We start from the raw sequence: 20,595 nt of genomic DNA on the forward strand, positions 1-20,595 counted from the left end.
TCAGAGTCCAGATCTTAACCCAATTGAGATGCTGTGGCATGACCTGAAGAGGGATTTCACTAAGGTATCCCGGAAATATTGATGAACTGAAATCGCTTTGTATGGAGGAATGGTCTAAAATTCCTCCAAGCTGATGTGCAGGCTGATCAACAGTAACTGGAAATGTTTGGTTGAAGTTATTGCTGTACAAGGTGGTCACACTAGTTATTGAAAGCAAAGGTTCACATACTTTTTCCAACAAATACATGTAATATTGGATCATTTTTCTCAATAAATAAATGAACAAGTCTAATGATTTTGTGTTATTTACTTAAGTGGGTTCACGTTATCTAGTATAGGACTTAAGTGAAGATCTGATCACATTTTAGATCATATTTATTCAGACACAGAAAGAATTTTTAAGGGTTCACAAACTTTCTATCACCGCTGAACATACTGTGCAAAGGTGTAAGGTGCATATATATAGCTAGAGTGCCTAAAATATTTGCCTAATACTGTGGCAATTTTATATATTGCACAGGCAAGGAGAGGGGAATCATGGTTGGGAAAAGGGGAAGGGAGAGGAAAGGTAGCAGGAAATACCATAAAGATATTCTTTAATAATCAATAAACCAATTGTTTGGAAACAAATGACCTTGCTTGATTTCTCAGGGCTGGGTACATCTGCACCCGTACCATCCTCCACCCCAGCAGTCCTTCTCTGCCACGTGTTCCACACCCCTCCTGCAGCACAACACCATCACCATTCCCAACATATTTGCTCCTGCCAGATTAACAAACACATCCTCTACTGCACGTCGACAGATTCAGTGCTGTGCTAAAGTCTTAGGCACCCTAGATGTATACATGTACCTAAGACAATGGCAGAGCACTGTAGATACTAGATGGATACCTACTGACAGAGGGTGAATGAGATGTTGTGAACGAGGATCCAGTCACTGAAGTATTGAAGAGACTGAGCTGAGTGAAGGTGGAAACAATATCCAGCAGTTAATAGGAAGAAGTACAGTCAACATACAATGAAACAACACTACAACTAACCCTATTTCCACAGATTAAAACATTCAGCTCAGGTTTCAGGTCCACTGATCAGTCTGTGGGTGACTTCTGCTTAAGGCCAGCCCATCAGAAGCACTGCTGATAAATCCCTACCCTTTACATTTAATGGATAATGGTCTGTAATCCCACCACTTTCCACATGTTGTAACCATCAGATACATCTTCATCTCCTCTTTCAGAATTCCAAAGGGGCTGTTTTCTCTGTGACTCCCTGATTCACTCTTCAACCTCCACCAAATGTCCCTCTTCTCCTGGTTCTTTCCCCTGCAATTACGTGCTGTGACGGCTGAAATGAGGCTCTGAGACTGAACCTGGTTGATATTAAAAAGTCTTTATTCATTAAATTGGATTAATTAAGGAATCATATGCAATAAGGATAGTAAGAGTTTATAGAGAAATTGTGAAAGGCAGTATAATTAGGAAAAGTGAACTTGTTCATTTTGGAAGGTGGAACAAAATAAAAGGGAAGTGTTACTTCTTCAGAATTGTTATTTTAATTTTGTTTATGATTGACTGCTTGAAGCTGAAAACAAATATAATTTCAGATTACTTGTATCATGTAGGAATTTGGCTAAACAAGAAACTAGCATTTATTGAATATAATGTGTTTTATCGCAGTGGTGTTGACATTTTGCAATAGTTCGACTCGGCTAAAAACATTTTATTGACTATTTGCATTGGTACTCAGTGTCTGAGCTTTCTTGCTGAAGTGTCCAACAATAATCAGCCAGCATTGATGGAGTCCAGTTGCCCTGATACTGTTTATCCCCCATGACTGCAATGTCCCAGTGAAACCCTTCCCCATGCTCATTACTGACTGGAACAAGATTTGCAAGGAAGAAGTCTAAATGCAAATGCAAAAACGAATTGAGTGACATGTTACACTCATGGTTTTGTGTGCTTGAAGCATGTTGTCAGCCAGTTGCACAGTCTGGTGCTCTGTAGTGGCCAAGGAAATTTTCAACATGCTTGAATGCATTCCTGGTGATCTTCTCCAGTCCCACTAGACGTTCTTCAAATTGCCTGTCATTGGTGACCTGTTTAATTTGTGGACCAACAAATAATGCCTTCCTTACTGTTGGCATCAGTTATTCTGATGAGTTATGAATTGAAATGATAAATATAGTCGATTTTTAAGAAAATGGTTCATGGTAGGGAAACATTGTGGTTCAAGATCGGCAACCCAAAATCCAAAAGATGCATGATAAAGTATTGAGGAAGCAATATCTTCGTTGTCCAATATAATTAGTATTTAATTTTCCTTCCTGTTGATGGAGTCCTACATTAATCTTCCATTACATAACATCTATTCTACACAATGGTTCAATGCTCAATGTTACATATTATCTATGTTTGTATCATAATAAATTTGCAATACATTTTCAGCCTTTGTTATTTTGTAAAAATAGAGCTCCTATGTCACGTAATGAACAATGTAATAAAAGGTTTACTTATTGGCAATTATTCATGATTAATAAAGTAGTAAAAAAGACAAAACTAATCACTGATCCAAACCACACAACGTAGTGATAGAAAGCACTACAAGTGTCCAATGACTTTTTGTCTCCCTCTCTCTCCCTCTTGTTGTCCTTGTCTCCATACCCAGCTCTTCGAATAAGTCACAACCCACCTTAATATTCCCACTAGCACAACAAAATTGCCCCTTTTTATATCCTTCAAGATCCCTTACTCTAATGCATGGGGAAGTGCCAGATCATATTTACACCTGCAGAAGCTTCTCCCCCTTCCCAGACAAACATATTTTCCACCATTATCTACTGGGATAATGTGTTACAGACTAGTGCTCACACTAAACTCTCCAAACACTGCTGTGGACTGGTTCCTTGTACTTTCTCAAAACATTCCCACATTCTAAACTAACACCATTTTGTCTTACAGACACCCATTTTGTATTGCACATTTGAGAATTCACTAAGGAGGAATCAAATTTAACTTTTTCTTTCCAAGTGCTAATCTCAGATTCAGGAGGGGAGGACTCCCTTCAAAGAAGCAATGTGAATGTACAGTACTATAAAAAAATTCTTAAGCACATGTATATAGAGTGCCTAAGACTTTTGCATGGCACTGTAATAATTTCATGTATTGCACTGTACTGCTGCAAAAAAAAATTCTTGACATATGATAAACCTGATTCTGATGTGGGTCTCTGCTGTGGACCGAGTGGGAAGGGAGCGGGGAGAGGGGAATTACGGTTGGGAAAAGGGGAAGGGAAGGGACATGGAGTGGGAAACACCAGAGAGACATTCTGTGGTGAACTCAAAGCATATTGAGTTTTTGTAATCATACATACAAATATAAACAGCTGGTGAATCAATACACTTTCAATAACTACAATGTCACGAATAAACTCTTCTCGGGCTTCTAGCCAGGTACAGGGTTCAATTGATAACTGATGTTTCGATGACAAACTCTGCGATCTTCATCAGGAATTATGTCTGTGTACGTCTAAACCTTGTTACGTACCAGCAGCAATAGATTATACACTGAGTCAGGTTTTAATGTTAAAACCACTACCTTTAGTAGTATATACACAGTATATAGAAACTTAAATGAGATAAACAAAATTTAATAGCGTATGTATAACCATCAAGCTCAGGAAGTCTTAAAATGGTAAAGTAGAAAAGTTCAGTGATCCACGTAATAAACGATGGGAGAGAGATACAGTCAGCCCTCCTTATCCGCAGATTCCGTAAGCGTGGATTCAACCAACCGTGGATCGGGAAAACCCATAAGTTCTCTCTCCAGCACTCATTGCTTGAGCATATACAGATTATTTTTTCTTGTCATTATTCCCAAAAAAATACAGTATAACTATTTACATTGTATTAGGTATTATAATCTAGAAATGACTTAAAAGTACAGGCAGTCCCCAGGCTATGAATGAGTTCCATTGTTGAGTCAGTCTTTAAGTCGGCTTTGAAATCAGAACAGGTACATCCGGTATTATTTAGCATCAGTTTTCTTAGTACCGGTATAGAGTATATATTTTACCTTTCTATGCATATAAAACACTTAAACATACGTATTTCAATAATTTAACCACTGTGTTGCTTAGTAATAATTGTAGCTTTCATCGGGGCAGGGCCTTTCACATTCTCCATTAAAATTACTCCGATTGTTGACCAACTGTAGCCTAACGCTTTTCCAATGACCGATGGCGTATCACCTCTTCCCGATCGCTTTATTACTTTCATCTTATTTTCAATCGCGATAATGATTATTTTCGTGAACAGAAACACTGCGGATTCAGAGCTGCACCGCCAGGTCCTAATGTCCACCGCACGAGAGAAATGTGAAATAAAGTCCGGGGTTCTGCTGGGTCCTAAAAACCACCTCACTAATCCATGTGAAATGATGGACTTGAGCATCTGCAAATTTTGGTATCCGCAGGGGATCCTGGAACCAATCCCCCACAGATAAGGAGGGCGGACTGTATTTGTAATCCACGCTGTAATGTAGAGAAAAGGTAAATACGAAGTATTCCACAGGTTCCACGTCCGCAGCAGCCTGTGACTGACGTCACAGTCCCACCTCACTCAGCTACTCTTAAAGTAACACTCACAGTACAACCGCAGGCTCGTAACAACCTGTATTCCGTCCCTGATTGGTTAGTCCTCATCCAATCAGTTTTCTACTGTCCCACCCTGCTTACAATCAAATTCCAGTTCTTACTTTGAGGGAGACATTTGTCTTTGCTGAAATTCTTTTCCTCCAGCTTTACCTCAATGGCTTCTCTCACCAAATCATCCCAAAAGCCATTGGCATGGCAGAGTAGTTTTGTGTATAACTCAATCTTATAGTGAATATAATGATCTGCTACCGCCAATTTCTCCAGATAACCCAAATGGATCCACCTTCTATGCTCGTTGATGTGGGTTTCCACCATGTGTCCCGTCTGGCCAATATACGTTGCTCCACATTCACAAGGAATCCTGCAAACGGCAATTGTCCTGAGTCCCAGATCATCTTTGATGTGCATAAACTGTGATTTGAGCTTCCCTGGGGGTTTTTGGGTGGTATTAAACCGGTATTTCTTCAGGACCCTGACAGTTATTAGCTTTAGTTGTCACATGTACCAGGAAACATCAAAACCATCTCCTTCCTTTTTACATGTCCATCGAAATTTTTCCCGACACTCACTTAAAATAAATGTTCTTGGTTCACATGAATGCTTAGACATTTGTGACTGGTGAAGCTAATTATTTACAATTCCAAGTTTGGTGCACAATGGATTGTGTCTATTATGTGAATTCAGGATTTTTCACAAAGAATGAAAGATTTGAGCCGTCTTGGAGGTTGGATCGGAATTATAGTCCATTTCAGGTTATTTCTGATAATCTGCAAATAAATGTCATATGTCAGATACTGTGAATATTCTGAAAAAGTAATGTCAAACTGTGGATTCATATCTGAAGCTTTAAATAAACATAATGTCCAAAATAAAACAAAATGCAGATGCTGAATATCTGGAAACAAAAGCACAAATTGCGAGAAACACTTGGCAGATAGCAGCATCCATGGATACAGGGTTAACATGTTGGTAACACACGAGATTCTGCAGATGCTGGAAATCCAGAGAAACACACACAAAATACTAGAGGATTTCACCAGGTCAGGGAGCATCTATGTAAATGAATAAACTGTCAACATTTTGAGTGGCGATTGTATCCTGGGTTTATTCATTTCCATATATGCTGTCGGACCTGCTGAGTTCCCAGCATTTTGAGTGTATTAACATGTTGATGAAGTGTTCACAGTTTCTCATTAACACATTATCTGTCTCTCTTTACACAGATATTGTTCACCAGCAGAGTTTTCCAACATTTTCTGTTTTATTAGTCTAGTGAAGGCCAATTACATTCACCAATGTTGACTCCGATGGACTTCAATCTGCACAGCTTTGGACAATCCTTTCTCCGGTTGTTCCATGAATTTTGTGCATCTTGATGATATTGAGCTGATGCATAACATACACATTACGCTGTTCCCAATAAGGAGGACAGATTCTAAGGAAGAGCTAATTGGAATATGACTGGCCAACAATGTTCAGGAGAATATTAAGTTGGAGGAAGAAACACACAAGGAAGCAAAAATTATAGGTAGACCTGAAGATTGGGATAAATGCAGAATCCAGCAAAGAAACTGTGTGGTGATTTCTTTTGAACTTATAGTCCCTTAACATCTTTGGACTATTTTTACTGTGCCCATGGTCTGTTTTTTTTTATCAATTATGCTATTGTTTGCACTGTTGTAACTATATGTTGTAACTATGTGGTTTTGTGCAGGTCTTGTAGCTTTAGTTTTTGGTCTTGTTTGTCTGGTGGATTTGGAGCTCCTTTCCGGGGAACGCGCTAAAACGGTAGTGCGATATTAATACGCAGCAGTCTCTCCGGACTCTGGACTGGGGATTGCCAATCTTTATGTGGATTTTCTGGTGTAGTCTGTTTTGTCATATGTTTTTGTGATATCATTCTGGAGAAACGTTGTCTCATTTTTTAACTGCATTGCATTTGTGGTTTCTAAATGACAATAAACTGAATCTGAATGATGACATTGGCAATAAAAAATAAACTGAGTGCAAATTATTGAGGAATATATTTCATACATATATATATAAATATATATGAAATATATTTCATATTCCTCAATGGTATACCGCAAAGGTATACAAAAAAAACGACTGGTTCAAGTGAACAGACAGTAGTTAGAAAATGAGACCCAAAAAAACAATGATGGGCAGTGAAGAAACAGCAAAGGAATTAAACAGATTTTACATGATGAAACTATTGAGCACACAGACAAGACCCTGATGGCCTGTATCCTCGGTCCGAAAAGTTGTGGCCATTGTATAGTGGATGCGTTGTTTATAGATCTTCCACAAATCCTTAAGTTCTGAAGAAGAACCAAAGGACTGTCAACAGAAAGGGAGACAAACTGGTTTTGCAAATAATGGTCAAAATGACTTAATTAAGGATGAAATAGCAGCACAGTAGAAACATCATAATTTAAACAAGCAAATTCAGCAAGGCTCCCTGAAGGGAAATAGTGTCAACCTCCTTGGCACCCTCTCTAAAGCTTCCACACCTTCCCTATAATGAGACAATCAGAACTGAGCACAATACTTCAAGTGTGTTTGAACCAGTTTTAGAGAGCTGCAACATTATCTTGTGGCTCTTGAACTCAATCTCCCTACCACAGAAAGCCAGCATACCACAGGACTTCTTAATCAACCTATCAACTTGAGCTACAACTTTGAGGGATCTATGGATCTGGACCCCAAGATCCTTCTGTTCCTCCACACTGCTAAGAACCCTGTCAATAACCTTGTACTGTGTCTTCAAGTAGCCTCTGAAAGTCCAACCCATTGTGAGAGTTGGAAATGGGTAAGGCTGACCAACAGGGTGAAGCTGTATAGGCCAATCCCCTATACAGTGAATACAATAGATTACAGAAACATTGATGAATTCCAAGGGAGGGTTTTCACGGTCTATGCTCTACTGGGAACTAACGGCCCAATAAGAAGAAGAAGGAATGCCTTCAAGTTCAATCTTCCAAAATGTATCATTTCATACTTCCCTTGATTGAACTTCATCCGGCACTTCTCCACCCAACTTCACATCCCTTTATAACCTACATCAACCTTTGACACTATCCAGAACACCTCCAGCCTTCATGTCATCTGCAAGCTTACTAATTACTTCTCCTCTTTCTTACCCAAGTCATTTATAAAAACACAAATTGTAGGGAATCTCTGCACAACAATGCTAGTCACCAACCACTGGGCAGAATACATTCCATCTACTACAACTCTCTGCCTTCTGTGAACATGCCAATTCTGAATCCATGCAGCCAAGTTTCCATGAATCCCATGTTTCATGGCTATCTGGATGAGCCTAACATGGAGAATCTTGTCTAAAGCATTACTAAAAGTCCACAACAGTGCTCTACCTTCATCAATTTGTTTTGTCACTTCCTCAAAATCTCAATCAGGCTTGTGTGGCATGAGCTGGCCCTCAGAAAGCCACGCTGACAATCCCTAATAAGTCTATTTGTTTCCAAATACCCTTAAATCCTGTCCCCAAGAACCCTCTCCAAAAGAGTGTCCACCACTGACATAAGAATTCATCTAGGAATTTGAAAAAATTCTCAACCAGAGACGGGTGGAGCAAAGTCAGAAGATGAGTTGTAGTTGGAATTTGCAGGAGGCATTTGACAAGGTGTTATGGTTTAGTCATAAGTCCTGTGACCTTAGGAGTCCCAAAAGGGTTAGAGATGGAACCACAAATGCTCACAATACATATTAGGGAGTTGGAGAAAAATTTGTGAACGTACAGTAGCCAAATATGCAAAGAATTAAAAACATACGGGAGGTAAGTTGCAGGGCAAAAGGGTTCGTAACATTTTAGGTAACATTTGGATATTAAACACACAGCGCATATTTTTCTCGTTTGAACATATAAAATCATTGCAACACACCAATACTGTATCGCTGAATCAGTGGGAGCCCTGGGCTTGTTTCCCTGCAACAAGACGGTCCCATCGAGGGGTGATGGGAGACAGCGATACTTGAAGGGGATTCCTTATGTCCAGTCTATTCTGCAATTTAGTTTTTGTGGGTCTCAGCACTTGCTTCTGTCCCACTTACTCACATTTTTTCCGCTGAAAAAACTCATCGGGTTTGCTTTAAGTGCAGGATGCTTGGACTCAAGGTATCGAAGCAGTTTTGAGGGCTTCATTGCCTCATTAGACAGCCTCCGGGCCCGCACTCCAGCTTCCCGCCCGCCCGCCGTCAGACGCCTTGGCCAGGTGCGGCTGGTCATGGGTGGGGTGAGAGGACAAGGTAAGGGTTGGGGGTCCCCGTGCCTGGGCCGTGGCTGTCGCAGTCTGCAGAGACTGAGCGAGTGAGACTGCGACAGGGCGCATGCCCGCCCCCCCCACCCCCCTTATAGGTAGGTAGCGTCTATCGGCCGACAAAAGTTTGGCTCGAGGGATGACTTTCAGTAGATCGCAGTGAGGTAGCTGCTCTGCTACTTATGAAACCCTGAGCCCGAATTAGGTCGTCTGCGAATATTTTAGCAGTAAGTTCCCCACGAACATTCAGTGTGCTAAACAGGTTTAGAGGCGGCGCCCATCTGTCCACGCTCCAGGCCAGTAGCAACGGCACTTCTCACCAGCCGCGTGAGGCGGCCGGTAACCCGAGCCCAACCACTGATCCCTGGTGCTAGGGTATCACTGCATTTAGGTGACTGATGACCTCGTGTGCATTCAACAGTGGGCGTGACAGGGAATGAGGGAAGGTGCAGCTGACTCATATCATTTCATATCGCCAAATCATATCGTTTCCTTGCGGCCCAGTAGCACGTTTTGCGGCCTGGTGGTTGGGGACCACTGATCTATGGAACTCTATGGAGGTGGAGTTCTTGGGTATTTTTAAGATTGAGAGAGAGTGCAGTCTAACCAATGCCTTATAAATTCTCAGCATCACTTCCTTGCTCTTGCATTCTAGTCCTCTCAAAACCGCATTGCTATTAGGATGAAGTATTCAGCTTTCAACAAGGAGAGAACCTGTCATGAAGGAAACGTTTGAGCTGAGTAATGTTCTTAGCATTTCCTTTTCCAGTAGACCAGTTGGTCAAAAAAATTACCTGCTTGCATGTGAACATTTCAGTCAAGATACAGTCTTACTGCAGCCACTGCAAGCTGACGTGAGCCAGATACAATATAAAAACTGCAAAACATACCAAATTGGCTGTGTGAAAAATATGAGAGGTCGCTTGAATGTACTTACTTCCCCCACTTTACTCTGCCCTTTCCTCGTCTCTGAGAGTCTTTTCCTCACCTGTGAGAGGCTGCATCACCTTTCCATCTCCATTGTGATTCTGCAGAGGTAAACAAATTATTGTAATCACCAGTTTAGAAAATCACATTTTGTAAGTGTCATTTGATTTGTCACTGTTTTGTCACTTTGTCTATGAGAATGAATATAACATGATAGTTCCTTTATGATGTCCTACACTGACTCGTCATTATCATAAATGGCACAAGGACTCTGTGGTTCCCAGCGTGGGTAGAACTCTCATTATTTCACCTTCAGTTAACTACAGGCCCATTGGCTGGTACCATCTCTGCCTTCCTCTGTCAGCTGAACTATGAAAAATGTTCCTTCATGGATATCATTGTTAAATCAGCTTCAATTACAGTAATATTTATTGCTCCATTAGTAAACCCTCCTGAAGCAACTGACAGTTGAAACAATGTCCATGATCTTCTCAAACCACCTTCCATGTCACTCTCCATCTTCACATTAGACTCCCAATGTTGTCCCACATTCCACATTCTCATCATGTTTATCTGGGAGTTCACCAGCCCAAAACAGAAATGTCTATCAATCAGTATCACCAATGACATCTTACCTGAAAGCACCTGTCTTATCATCCCTACTCTTCCTCATCAGCCCTGGTTCTGCCAATCATACTGTGCAGAACTGACTCCCCAACATTACACCACGTTATTACTCCTCCCCTCCACAACAGACACATCACATCATCTCAACTAGTTTCTATAAGACCATAAGACACAGAAACAGAATTTCCTATGTCCATCAAGCCTTTGATCATGGCTGGTTTATTTTCCTTCTCAGCCCCATTCTCCTGCCTTCTCTCTATAACATTTGACACCCTTACTAATCAAGAACCTATTAACCTTCTTTTTAAATATCCCCAATGATTTGCCTCTACAGATTAATTACCCACTGGCTAAAGAAATTTCTCCTCATCTCTGTTGAAGGGACGTCCAACTAATCTCAGGCTTTGCCCGCTGGTCCTAGACTCCCCCGTAACAGGTAACATTCTCTCCACATCCACTCTGTCTAGGCCTTTCAATATTCAGTAGGTTTCAATGAGATCTCCCCTCATTCTTCTAAACGCCAGAGGGCACAGTCCAGAGCCATCAAACTCGCCTCACATATTAATCCTTTCATTCCTGGATGTTTTCTGAGATCTGGGGACCAAAACTGTTCAGAATCTGCCAATGAGATGGAAAATAAGTCAACAATGGTGAATGGTGAAGCAGACTCAATGAGCTGAATGGCCTAATTCAGCCCCATGTCTTGTGGCCTTATTAGTAACCTTGGTACTTAACACTTCAGATACAATCAGCTGATATTACCCTCCAACATAGTTTGTAACTGGTGAAATTATGCATCGTTTCAAGATAAAAATAATGTGCAGGGAAAACATAACATGACATTATTTGAATTAAATTGCAGTCTGTTTGCATTCTGTTGTCAATATTATTTCTGCAGGAATTACAATTTATTGCGCGTGCCATTTAAATATTGGAGAGATATTATGTACTTACCCTGGTGTCTGGAATGTTCCGGTTACCTATCAAAAACACAAAGAGGTTTCCGCAAAAAGTACTGTGAAATTAATTTACCATATTTCTATTTTGCTCTACCATATGTAATTAATGGAGTTTAAGTAGCAAATTACATTCTCGCATCAATCTACAAGAATGGTGTGTTTGAGATTGTTTTTCCAAAGTGACATCACCAGTCTGAAACTGGAGTGTTCCCATCACAACGGTAATGTTTGATGAAAGATTCCACCGCCGTCCGATGGAACCATTTTAAAATGGACAGCTACATTCTGATCATGTTAATATTGTGATAAACAATAGACAATAGGTGCAGAAGTAGACCATTCAGCCCTTCGAGCCTGCACCACCATTTTGAGATCATGGCTGATCAACTACTATCAATACCCGGTTCCTGCCTTGTCCCCATATCCCTTGATTCCCCTATCCATAAGATACCTATCTAGCTCCTTCTTGAAAGCATCCAGAGAACTGGCCTCCACTGCCTTCCGAGGCAGTGCATTCCAGACCCCCACAACTCTCTGGAAGAAGAAGTTTTTCCTTAACTCTGTCCTAAATGACCTACCCCTTATTCTCAAACCATGCCCTCTGGTACTGGACTCTCCCAGCATCTGGAACATATTTCCTGCCTCTATCTTGTCCAATCCCTTAATAATCTTATATGTTGCAATCAGATCCCCTCTTAATCTCCTTAATTCCAGCGTGTACAAGCCCAGTCTCTCTAACCTCTCTGCGTAAGACAGTCCGGACATCCCAGGAATTAACCTCGTGAATCTACGCTGCACTTCCTCTATAGCCAGGATGTCCTTCCTTAACCCTGGAGACCAAAACTGTACACAATACTCCAGGTGTGGTCTCACCATGGCCCTGTACAAATGCAAAAGGATTTCCTTGCTCTTGTACTCAATTCCCTTTGTAATAAAGGCCAACATTCCGTTAGACTTCTTCACTGCCTACTGCACTTGCTCATTCACCTTCAGTGACTGATGAACAAGTACTCCTAGATCTCTTTGTATTTCTCCCTTACCTAACTCTACACCATTCAGATTATAATCTGCCTTCCTGTTCTTACTCCCAAAGTGGATAACTCACACTTACTCACATTAAACGTCATCTGCTAAGTATCTGCCCACTCACTCAGCCTATCCAAGTCACCCTGAATTCTCTTAACATCCTCATCACATGTCACACTGCCACCCAGCTTAGTATCATCAGCAAACTTGCTGATGTTATTCTCAATGCCTTCATCTAAATCGTTGATGTAAATCGTAAACAGCTGTGGTCCCAATACCGAGCCCTGTGGCACCCCACTAGTCACAACCTGCCATTCCGAGAAACACCCATTCACCGTTACCCTTTGCTTTCTATCTGCCAACCAGTTTTCTATCCATGTCAATATCTTCCCCCCAATGCAAAACAAAATGGTCGAGATGTTTCCACAAAGTCTCCAATGTCTGAAGACAGAACCACAGCAGTAAGCAAAATTCCAGCATTTATCCCAACTCTAGAAGTGCATCCATCAGGGTATGAAGGGAACCTCTCAGTACTTCTCTCAATGATACTCAGCTGTTAAGTTTGGCCTAAGTTCACCTTCATGGACTCTCTCCATGTTCAAGCTGGTATGGGGCTTGTGCGCAACATTTTCATCTTATCCCACTCCTTTTAAACTTAGAACCACTTTCTCCATATGCACCAGAATTAAAGTCCAATTTATCACAGCAGGAATGCTATCCCAATGAATTTACTGGGAAAGAAATTCTGAAGAATTTAATAGGAGTGTTGGCAAAAATACTGGCAAATTAGACAATGGGTTGGATAGCCTCAAAGAAAGATTTGGGCAGTAAATTCCTGAGATTAGAGGACTGGTGAATGGTAAATTCAGGGATGATTAGGCATTTTGAGATTGCAGGATTGCATAAGGTTGAAGGGAAGGAATAGGGGTTGACCAAGGTCAGGGAAGGACTTGAAAATGGGAATTAGGATCTAAAACTTGAAGAGCACCTGTGCCAGGAGTTAATGTTAATCAGCAAGTAGGAGAGCAGGTCAGACAGGTGTAAAAGTAGCAAAGGGGTAACTAGGGATTTCAGCAGAGAATAAACTGACATCATCCGGTCAAGATGGCACCAAGGTGGCTACATGTCTATGTAGGTCTGTAGCAGTGGATTTGGGGATAGTGTGAGGAGCTAGGCGTCAGGTTAGGGTTGAGGGACGCAGACAGGGTTGGATGTCAGGCACAGTAAATGAAGAGTCAGGGGTAGGAGCTGGTGTTTGAGTCAAGTTGCTGCGAGATGTGATGTCCATCGATGTCGCAGCTCAGACAGTTTTTTTTTGGGTTCATATGGATGGTTTGGGGATAGCATGGGGATTGAGAGGTTCGGTTTGGATTTAGAGACAGGGATGAGGGAGAATGGAGAGTCAGGGGCATGAGCCGGTTTTCCGAATTCAAGTTGGAATGCTCCACGGTCAGAGGTCCCCTAGAGATTAATGTGAGGTCAGAAGTCGAGACCAGAGACACTCTTCTGTTGAAAGTCAACAATCCCGGAGACTGGGTTGGTTGAGGCCCGAAGGTCAAACCTGTGACTGGCAAGTCCTGGGGTTGATACCCAGAGGTCAGTGGTTCAGAGATGAAAGCTGAAGACTGAAGTCCAGAGCTCAGCAAGATGGGAGGCAGACAGTGAGTCCAGGCCAGAGACTGGGGATCAGAGGCCTGATGAGTGCAAGTCTGGAAGTCTGAGCCAGAGTCTGGAGGTGGGATGTCCGATATCTGAGAGCTTGAGTCCGGAGCCAAAACCTGGAGGCCCGGAGGCGGCCTGTTCTGGGGTTGCTGGCCTGCGTGTGTTAGAGTGCGAGGTTGGGAAAGCGGCTTCTTTTGCTGTTCTTGTTTTGTTCTGTTGTTGTTTTTGTTTGTGTTGCTCTGTAGAGTGTGTTATGATGCTGTTGTGCTGATCGTGGTGGGCAAGCTGTACTGGCCTTGGAATGTGTCTGACACTTGCAGGCTGCCCCCAGCACACCCTTGGCTGTCAGTTGTTAACACAAACAACACATTTCAAGGTATGTTTGAATGTACATGTGATAAAGAAATAAATCAGAATCTGAAAAAAACAAGAGCTATGTAGGAGGGAAGGGTTAGATTGATTTTGGAGTAGGTTAAAAGGTCGACATAATGTCATGAGCTAAAGGGCCTGTACTGTGCCATAATATTCTATGTTCTATAACTCAGTCACATACCTTGTTTATGTTTGTGTTTCCTCCACAAAACATATGCCACGATACCAAGAAAAATTCCAACCAAAGCAATAGTCACAACAACATGAACGGTAACTATCCCGTTGCGCTCTGCTTTACACTTCACGTCAGCTTCAGCGCTCCCTGGTTCAACCTGTTTAAGTTTGAGCGTTTCACATCTGGGGAAGACATACAAAAACATAAATCCATACAAGTACCTGTGATAGTTGCTCAAAGTTTAATTATAATAAATCTGTTACAATTGATCTGTTATCGAAATGTCATTGTATCACAAGTCGATCAGGAAGAGGTCAACTGTCAATGATCTACAGGATCTTTCACTTCCACCTGAGTGGGCAGACAAGGCCGTGGTTTAACATCTCTCCCGAGACACTGCACTGGAATGTCATCCTAGATTCGGGGCACAAGTGTCAGAAATTGGACTTGAACCCACAACCTTCTGACTCACGGATGGTGCAGTGTTGACTTCTGAATAACAATGTTAATTTAAAAACATCCCAGAAGACATGATGTGATAAAGTAATGTAGACATTAAGGGGTGGTTGAGTCCCTTTGTCTGTGTAATGTTGTAAAGTTTAGATAATGTTGTACAGTCTGGTCTGTTGCAAAATGACCAAAAGACCTGAATATATAAATAACTGGAAAGGGAAGAGAGAGATGACAGTTACAAACGACCAGTCCAAATGCAAACAGACAGGAGGAGTGAGGTAGCTGAAGTTGTGATAACAAGTCATTCACAATGCTGAGTGACTGCCTATGTTTTAATTCCCATGGTCTTGTCTAAAACTGGAGCAGGTTCGGTGCTCAACAAACAACACGACACACAGACACAAATCTGCTGACTTTGGAAATCTTGAGCAATGCCCACAAAATACTGCAGGAACTCAGTGGGTCAGACAGCATCTATGGAAGGGAATGAAAGTTGATATTTTGGGCCGAGACCATTCATCAAGACTGGAAATGGAGGGCAGAAGCTAAAAGAAGGTTGTGGGGGGCAGGGGGAGGGCAGGAGTACAAGCTGGCTGGTGATAGCTGAGGTCAGGTGAGGGGAAGGTGGTTCCCTACACTTTCTCTTTCTTCCATGGTCCACTATCCTCTGTTAGATTCCTTCTTTGTCAACCCTTTACGATCAACATTCTGGGGGTTACCATTGACAGGAAACTGAATGGTCTCGCCCATATAAACACCCTGGCTTCCAGAGCAGGTCAAAAGCTAGGAATCCTGTGGCGTGTAGCTCACCTCCTAACTCCCCAAAGCCTGTCCACCATCTACAAGGCTCAGGTCAGGAGTGGAATGGAATACTCGCCACTCGCCTGGATGAGTGCTGCTCCATCAACAATTGAGAAGCTTGACACAATCCAGTACAAGGCAGCCCACCTGATCAGTGCCCCTTCCACAAGCATCCAATCCCTCCACCATCAAAGAACAGTTGCAGCAGTGTGTACTATCTCCAAGAACTACTGCAAAAACACACCGAAGCTCCTAAGGCAGCTCCTTCCAGACCCACGACAACTACCATCTAGAAGGACGAGAACAGCAGATACCTGGGAACACCACCAATTGGAAATTCCCCACCAAGTCATGGCTGTTCCTTCATTGTTGCTGCGTCAAAATCATGGAATTCCCCAGATATCATAAAAAGATTGTTTCGAATTTAAGACTGAGAAGCGGATCTTTTCTAAATTTAATTAAGACATAATATCACGTAGCCATTGAAGATGTGTAGGAGGGGTAGACTCCTCCCATTTAAGCAAGATCCTGGCGAGACCACACTTGGAGTATTGTGTACAGTTTTGTTCTCCAAGGTTAAGGAAGGACATCCTGGCTGTAGAGGAAGTGCAGCGTAGATTCACGAGGTTAATTCCTGGGATGTCCGGACTGTCTTACGCAGAGAGGTTAGAGAGACTGGGCTTGTACACGCTGGAATTAAGGAGATTGAGAGGGGATCTGATTGCAACATATAAGATTATTAAGGGATTGGACAAGATAGAGGCAGGAAATATGTTCCAGATGCTGGGAGAGTCCAGTACCAGAGGGCATGGTTTGAGAATAAGGGGAAGGTCATTTAGGACAGAGTTAAGGAAAAACTTCTTCTCCCAGAGAGTTGAAGGGGTCTGGAATGCACTGCCTCGGAAGGCAGTGGAGGCCAGTTCTCTGGATGCTTTCAAGAAGGAGCTACATAGGTATCTTATGGATAGGGGAATCAAGGGATATGGGGACAAGGCAGGAACCGGGTATTGATAGTAGATGATCAGCCATGATCTCAAAATGGCGGTGCAGGCTCGAAGGGCCGAATGGTCTACTTCTGCACCTATTGTCTATAAGATTGCTCTTCTTGCTAAAAGAGAGGTAAAAACTAAAACCTGTAGGTTAGGAGTATTTAAAGTTATATCTTCATTTGCATTAATACCAAACAAGGCAGTAAGGGGATTTGGGTCAAATTGGACCCTACAGCAGATACTTGGGAACACCACCAATTGGAAATCCCCCACCAAGTCATGGCTGTTCCTTCATCGTTGCTGGGTCAAAATCATGGAATTCCCTCCTTAACAGCACTGTGGGTGTACCTACACTTCAGGGACTGCAGTGGTTCAAGAAGGCAGCTCATCACCACCTTCTCAAGGGCAACTGCGGATGGACAATAGATGCTGGCTTAGCAGGCAATGCCCACATGCCGTAAATGAATAAATTAAACTAAATCCCCTTCCACCTATCACCCTCAGCTTCTGACATCATACCCCTCCTCCCACCTTTTTATTCTTTCCCAGTCCAGATGAAGGGATTCGTCTCCAAAATATCGACTGTTTATTCCCCTGCATAGATGCTGCCTGATCAGCTGAGCTTTTCCAGCATTTTGTGGGTTGCTCAACACATTTTTTCTTGCTCTAGAATATGTCTGTATGAATATATTTGAGGAAATTTTGTAAGTTAGTTATAAATCAGGTTATAAAGTTATGCTTAAACTACGATTACATGAGTTATGCAGAGAACGCATGATTGAATATACGTTTCTATTTTTAGGCTTTCTTAGAAATACCTAAAGTGGAAATTCATCACCTCAATTGCAACATACACTCGGAATCCCTTTATTAGATACACCTGTACTCCTGCTCATTAATGCAAACATCTAATCAGCCAATCAAGTGGCAACAACTCAATGCATAAAAGCAAGTTGACATGGTCAAGAGGTTCACTTGTTCAGACCAAACATCAGAATGGGGAAGAAACGTGATCTAAGTGACTTTGACTATGGAATGATTGTTGGTCTCAGACAGGGTGGTATGAAATCTCAAACTGCTCATCTCTTAGGATTTTCATACACAGCAGACTCTAGAGTTTACAGAGAATAGTGTGAAAAAACAAAAAAAAACATCCACTCCATGGCAGTTCTGTGGGCAAAAAAGCATCTTATGAAAGAGTTCAGAGGAGAAAGGCCAGACTGGTTCAAGCTGACAGAAAGGTGACAGTAACTCAATTAACCATGTTTCACAACAGTGATGTGCAGGGGAGCATCTCTGAATACACAACACATCCAACCTTGAAGTAGATAGGGTAGAACCGCAGAAAACCACGACGATACTCATGGTGTCTTCATTAGGCACAAGAGGTACTGGAATAAAGTCATCACTGAGTATCTATGACAAGTACAATGTAAAACTTACTTGCAACAGCATCACAGGCACCAGAGCATCAGAGACACGACATTCACAATAAAAACATCAACTAAACAGATTACCCACAGGTTTTACTGTAAAGAATGCAATTTGAACAAAGCCAGAGCAGCATTGTTTCTGTAGTGTGGTTACTTAAGGATGAAGAAAAGTTGTTCTCACCTTTTGCAGACCTGTAAGGAACACCACACTCTCTAAATTAAATTAGACTGTCAAAATGATTGTTTCCCCATAAAACAAAAAAAATACACAAATTCTGTTCCCATGTCTTCCGGTCATGTAGTAGGTTCTGGGGAGAAGGCAGGGGGTGGGGAGGATAATAAATCAGCAAATATTGAACAGCAGAGCAGACTTCATGGGTCGAATTGTCTAATTCTGTTCCTAGGTCTGATGCTCTTAAGGAATACAATAAAGAAACCCGAAAAAACACAATAATTATCAATACACAAACAATCCTATAAAACACAATGTACAAGTAACTGTTACACACACAGACTGATTATGTGTACATAAAGTGATGCTGGGTGACGTGTATGTAGTAGTGTGGGGAGTGGTGGGTTGGGTTAATGTGGGGAGGTGTTGATCAGACTGACAGCTTGGGGGAAGTAACTGTTCTTGAGTCTAGTGGTCCTGGCATGGTCGCTGTGTCGCCTCTTCCCTGGTGGTTTGGGGCAAAAAGAAAGGAGGTATTGAGAAAAATTAACAAGAGGTGGTACTTTCTGAACATGGATACCGTGGAGTCTGTTGGGCTTGAAATTCTGCCCTGTGTTCGTTTAGGAAGAGAGACAACTTACACCGGAATATTACAAAACGTGGCTTTATTGCAGAATTCGTAACTGGCACAGCGAATCCACGGAGTCGCTGGAGAAGGCGTTCTGTTTTCCCCTTACAATCTGCTCTTATTTATACCCCTTTTCCCCCCAGCACACCCCCGCTACATATTAGGTAATATCGGGCACTTGTGTCCATCTTATTGGCCCGCAGCCATATGCTCACGAGTTACCTGTTTCTTTTGTTTACTGAATCGCGTGACACTAATAGTATCGGTGTAGCGGGGTCCCCAGTTTCGCTCCCCCCTCCCTCGCATTCCAGCCTCCTAACATTATGTGTGTTACGTGAGCCACTCCTGACCTGTAATGGCAGTCCCGAATTAACCCCAACAAGTCTGAGGTACTTACACTGTCCAGTTCTTACACTCTTCAGTTGTTGAAGCTTCGCTTGAAAATGTTCCGTGAGGACATTTCTCACACACTGTATCATTGAAAGGTGTTCCTGAAACACAGAATCAATGCCATTGTGGGTAACTTGTAGAGTCTATAATACCAGTGTCAGAGAGACCTTGTTACTTTCCACACTCCTCTTCATACAGTTAATTTTCTTCACCTGTGAACAATGTTTAACAATGAACGAAGTAAACTAGCTATTTTTGCACTTCCACTTTCAGTGATGAAGTTGTCACCCGTAACATGTTGAATCCACTTCACTGAGTAGTTCTCAGTGTTTAGCAGCAAATATTTTTTTAACCTGTTCTGACATCCACAAATCCCTTCAGTCAGTTACTAATACACCCGTGCTTCTTAGTCACTCCACTGTGCGAATAACACTCCCAGCTCCGAGCAGCACAGGAAAGGAACAGGCTGTGGTGGTTTCTTTTCCTAATGGAGGAATAGTGTGTGGGCCTGTGTCAACTGAAGAATTTACTCAGAATTTGGAATAACAGTGAGAAGAAAGCAGATAAGGCAATACCAAAGTAACAATGATATCAGAGCTGAGGGGGAATATTTCTTGCCAGAGGGTGGTGAATCTGTGGAATTCCTTGCCATAGACAGCTGTCGAGGCCAAGTCATTCAGTATATATAATGAGGAAGTTGACAGGTTTTTGATTAGTAAAGGTGTCAAAACTGAACTGAAGAGATGGAGGAAGGGGTGGTTGGCTCACAAACAGAGAAATCCTGGAGAAGGTGCAGAGGGAGGATATGCAGGTGATAGAGAAGGGATACGCTCAGACAATGGTTTGAGATTTGTCTATTTTAATGCAAGAAGCATTATGAACAAAGCGGATGAGCTTAGAGTGTGGATCAGTACTTGGAACTATGATGTTGTGGCCATTACAGAGACCTGGATGGCTCGGGGCATGAATGGCTACTTCAAGTGCCAGTCTTCAGATGTTTCAGAAAGGACAGGCACGGAGGCAAAAGAGGTGGGGGTGTGGCACTGCTGA

The 20,595-nt window shown here is 42.2% G+C and overlaps 1 protein-coding gene across 2 annotated transcripts in view; it reads right to left on the minus strand.

Moving 5' to 3' along the window:
* Nucleotides 1-4,457: 4,457 nt before the first annotated feature.
* The window catches only part of LOC140718523 (tumor necrosis factor receptor superfamily member 14-like), a 530,540-nt gene continuing 514,402 nt past the window's right edge, over nt 4,458-20,595 (minus strand). The window contains exons 3-7 of one of the 2 annotated variants that reach the window (XM_073032484.1): nt 19,553-19,646; nt 14,686-14,861; nt 11,440-11,465; nt 9,920-9,959; nt 4,458-5,418 (exon numbers count right to left, since the gene is read on the minus strand). In XM_073032484.1, coding sequence (XP_072888585.1) covers nt 5,405-5,418; nt 9,920-9,959; nt 11,440-11,465; nt 14,686-14,861; nt 19,553-19,646 — 350 coding nt within the window. In that variant the 3' untranslated portion in view covers nt 4,458-5,404. Of the gene's footprint in view, nt 5,419-9,868; nt 9,960-11,439; nt 11,466-14,685; nt 14,862-19,552; nt 19,647-20,595 lie in introns of both variants that reach the window. The other variant, XM_073032481.1, reaches the window with a different exon arrangement.

This window comes from Hemitrygon akajei, chromosome 29 (assembly GCF_048418815.1).
Source record: "Hemitrygon akajei chromosome 29, sHemAka1.3, whole genome shotgun sequence".
NCBI lineage: Eukaryota > Metazoa > Chordata > Chondrichthyes > Myliobatiformes > Dasyatidae > Hemitrygon > Hemitrygon akajei.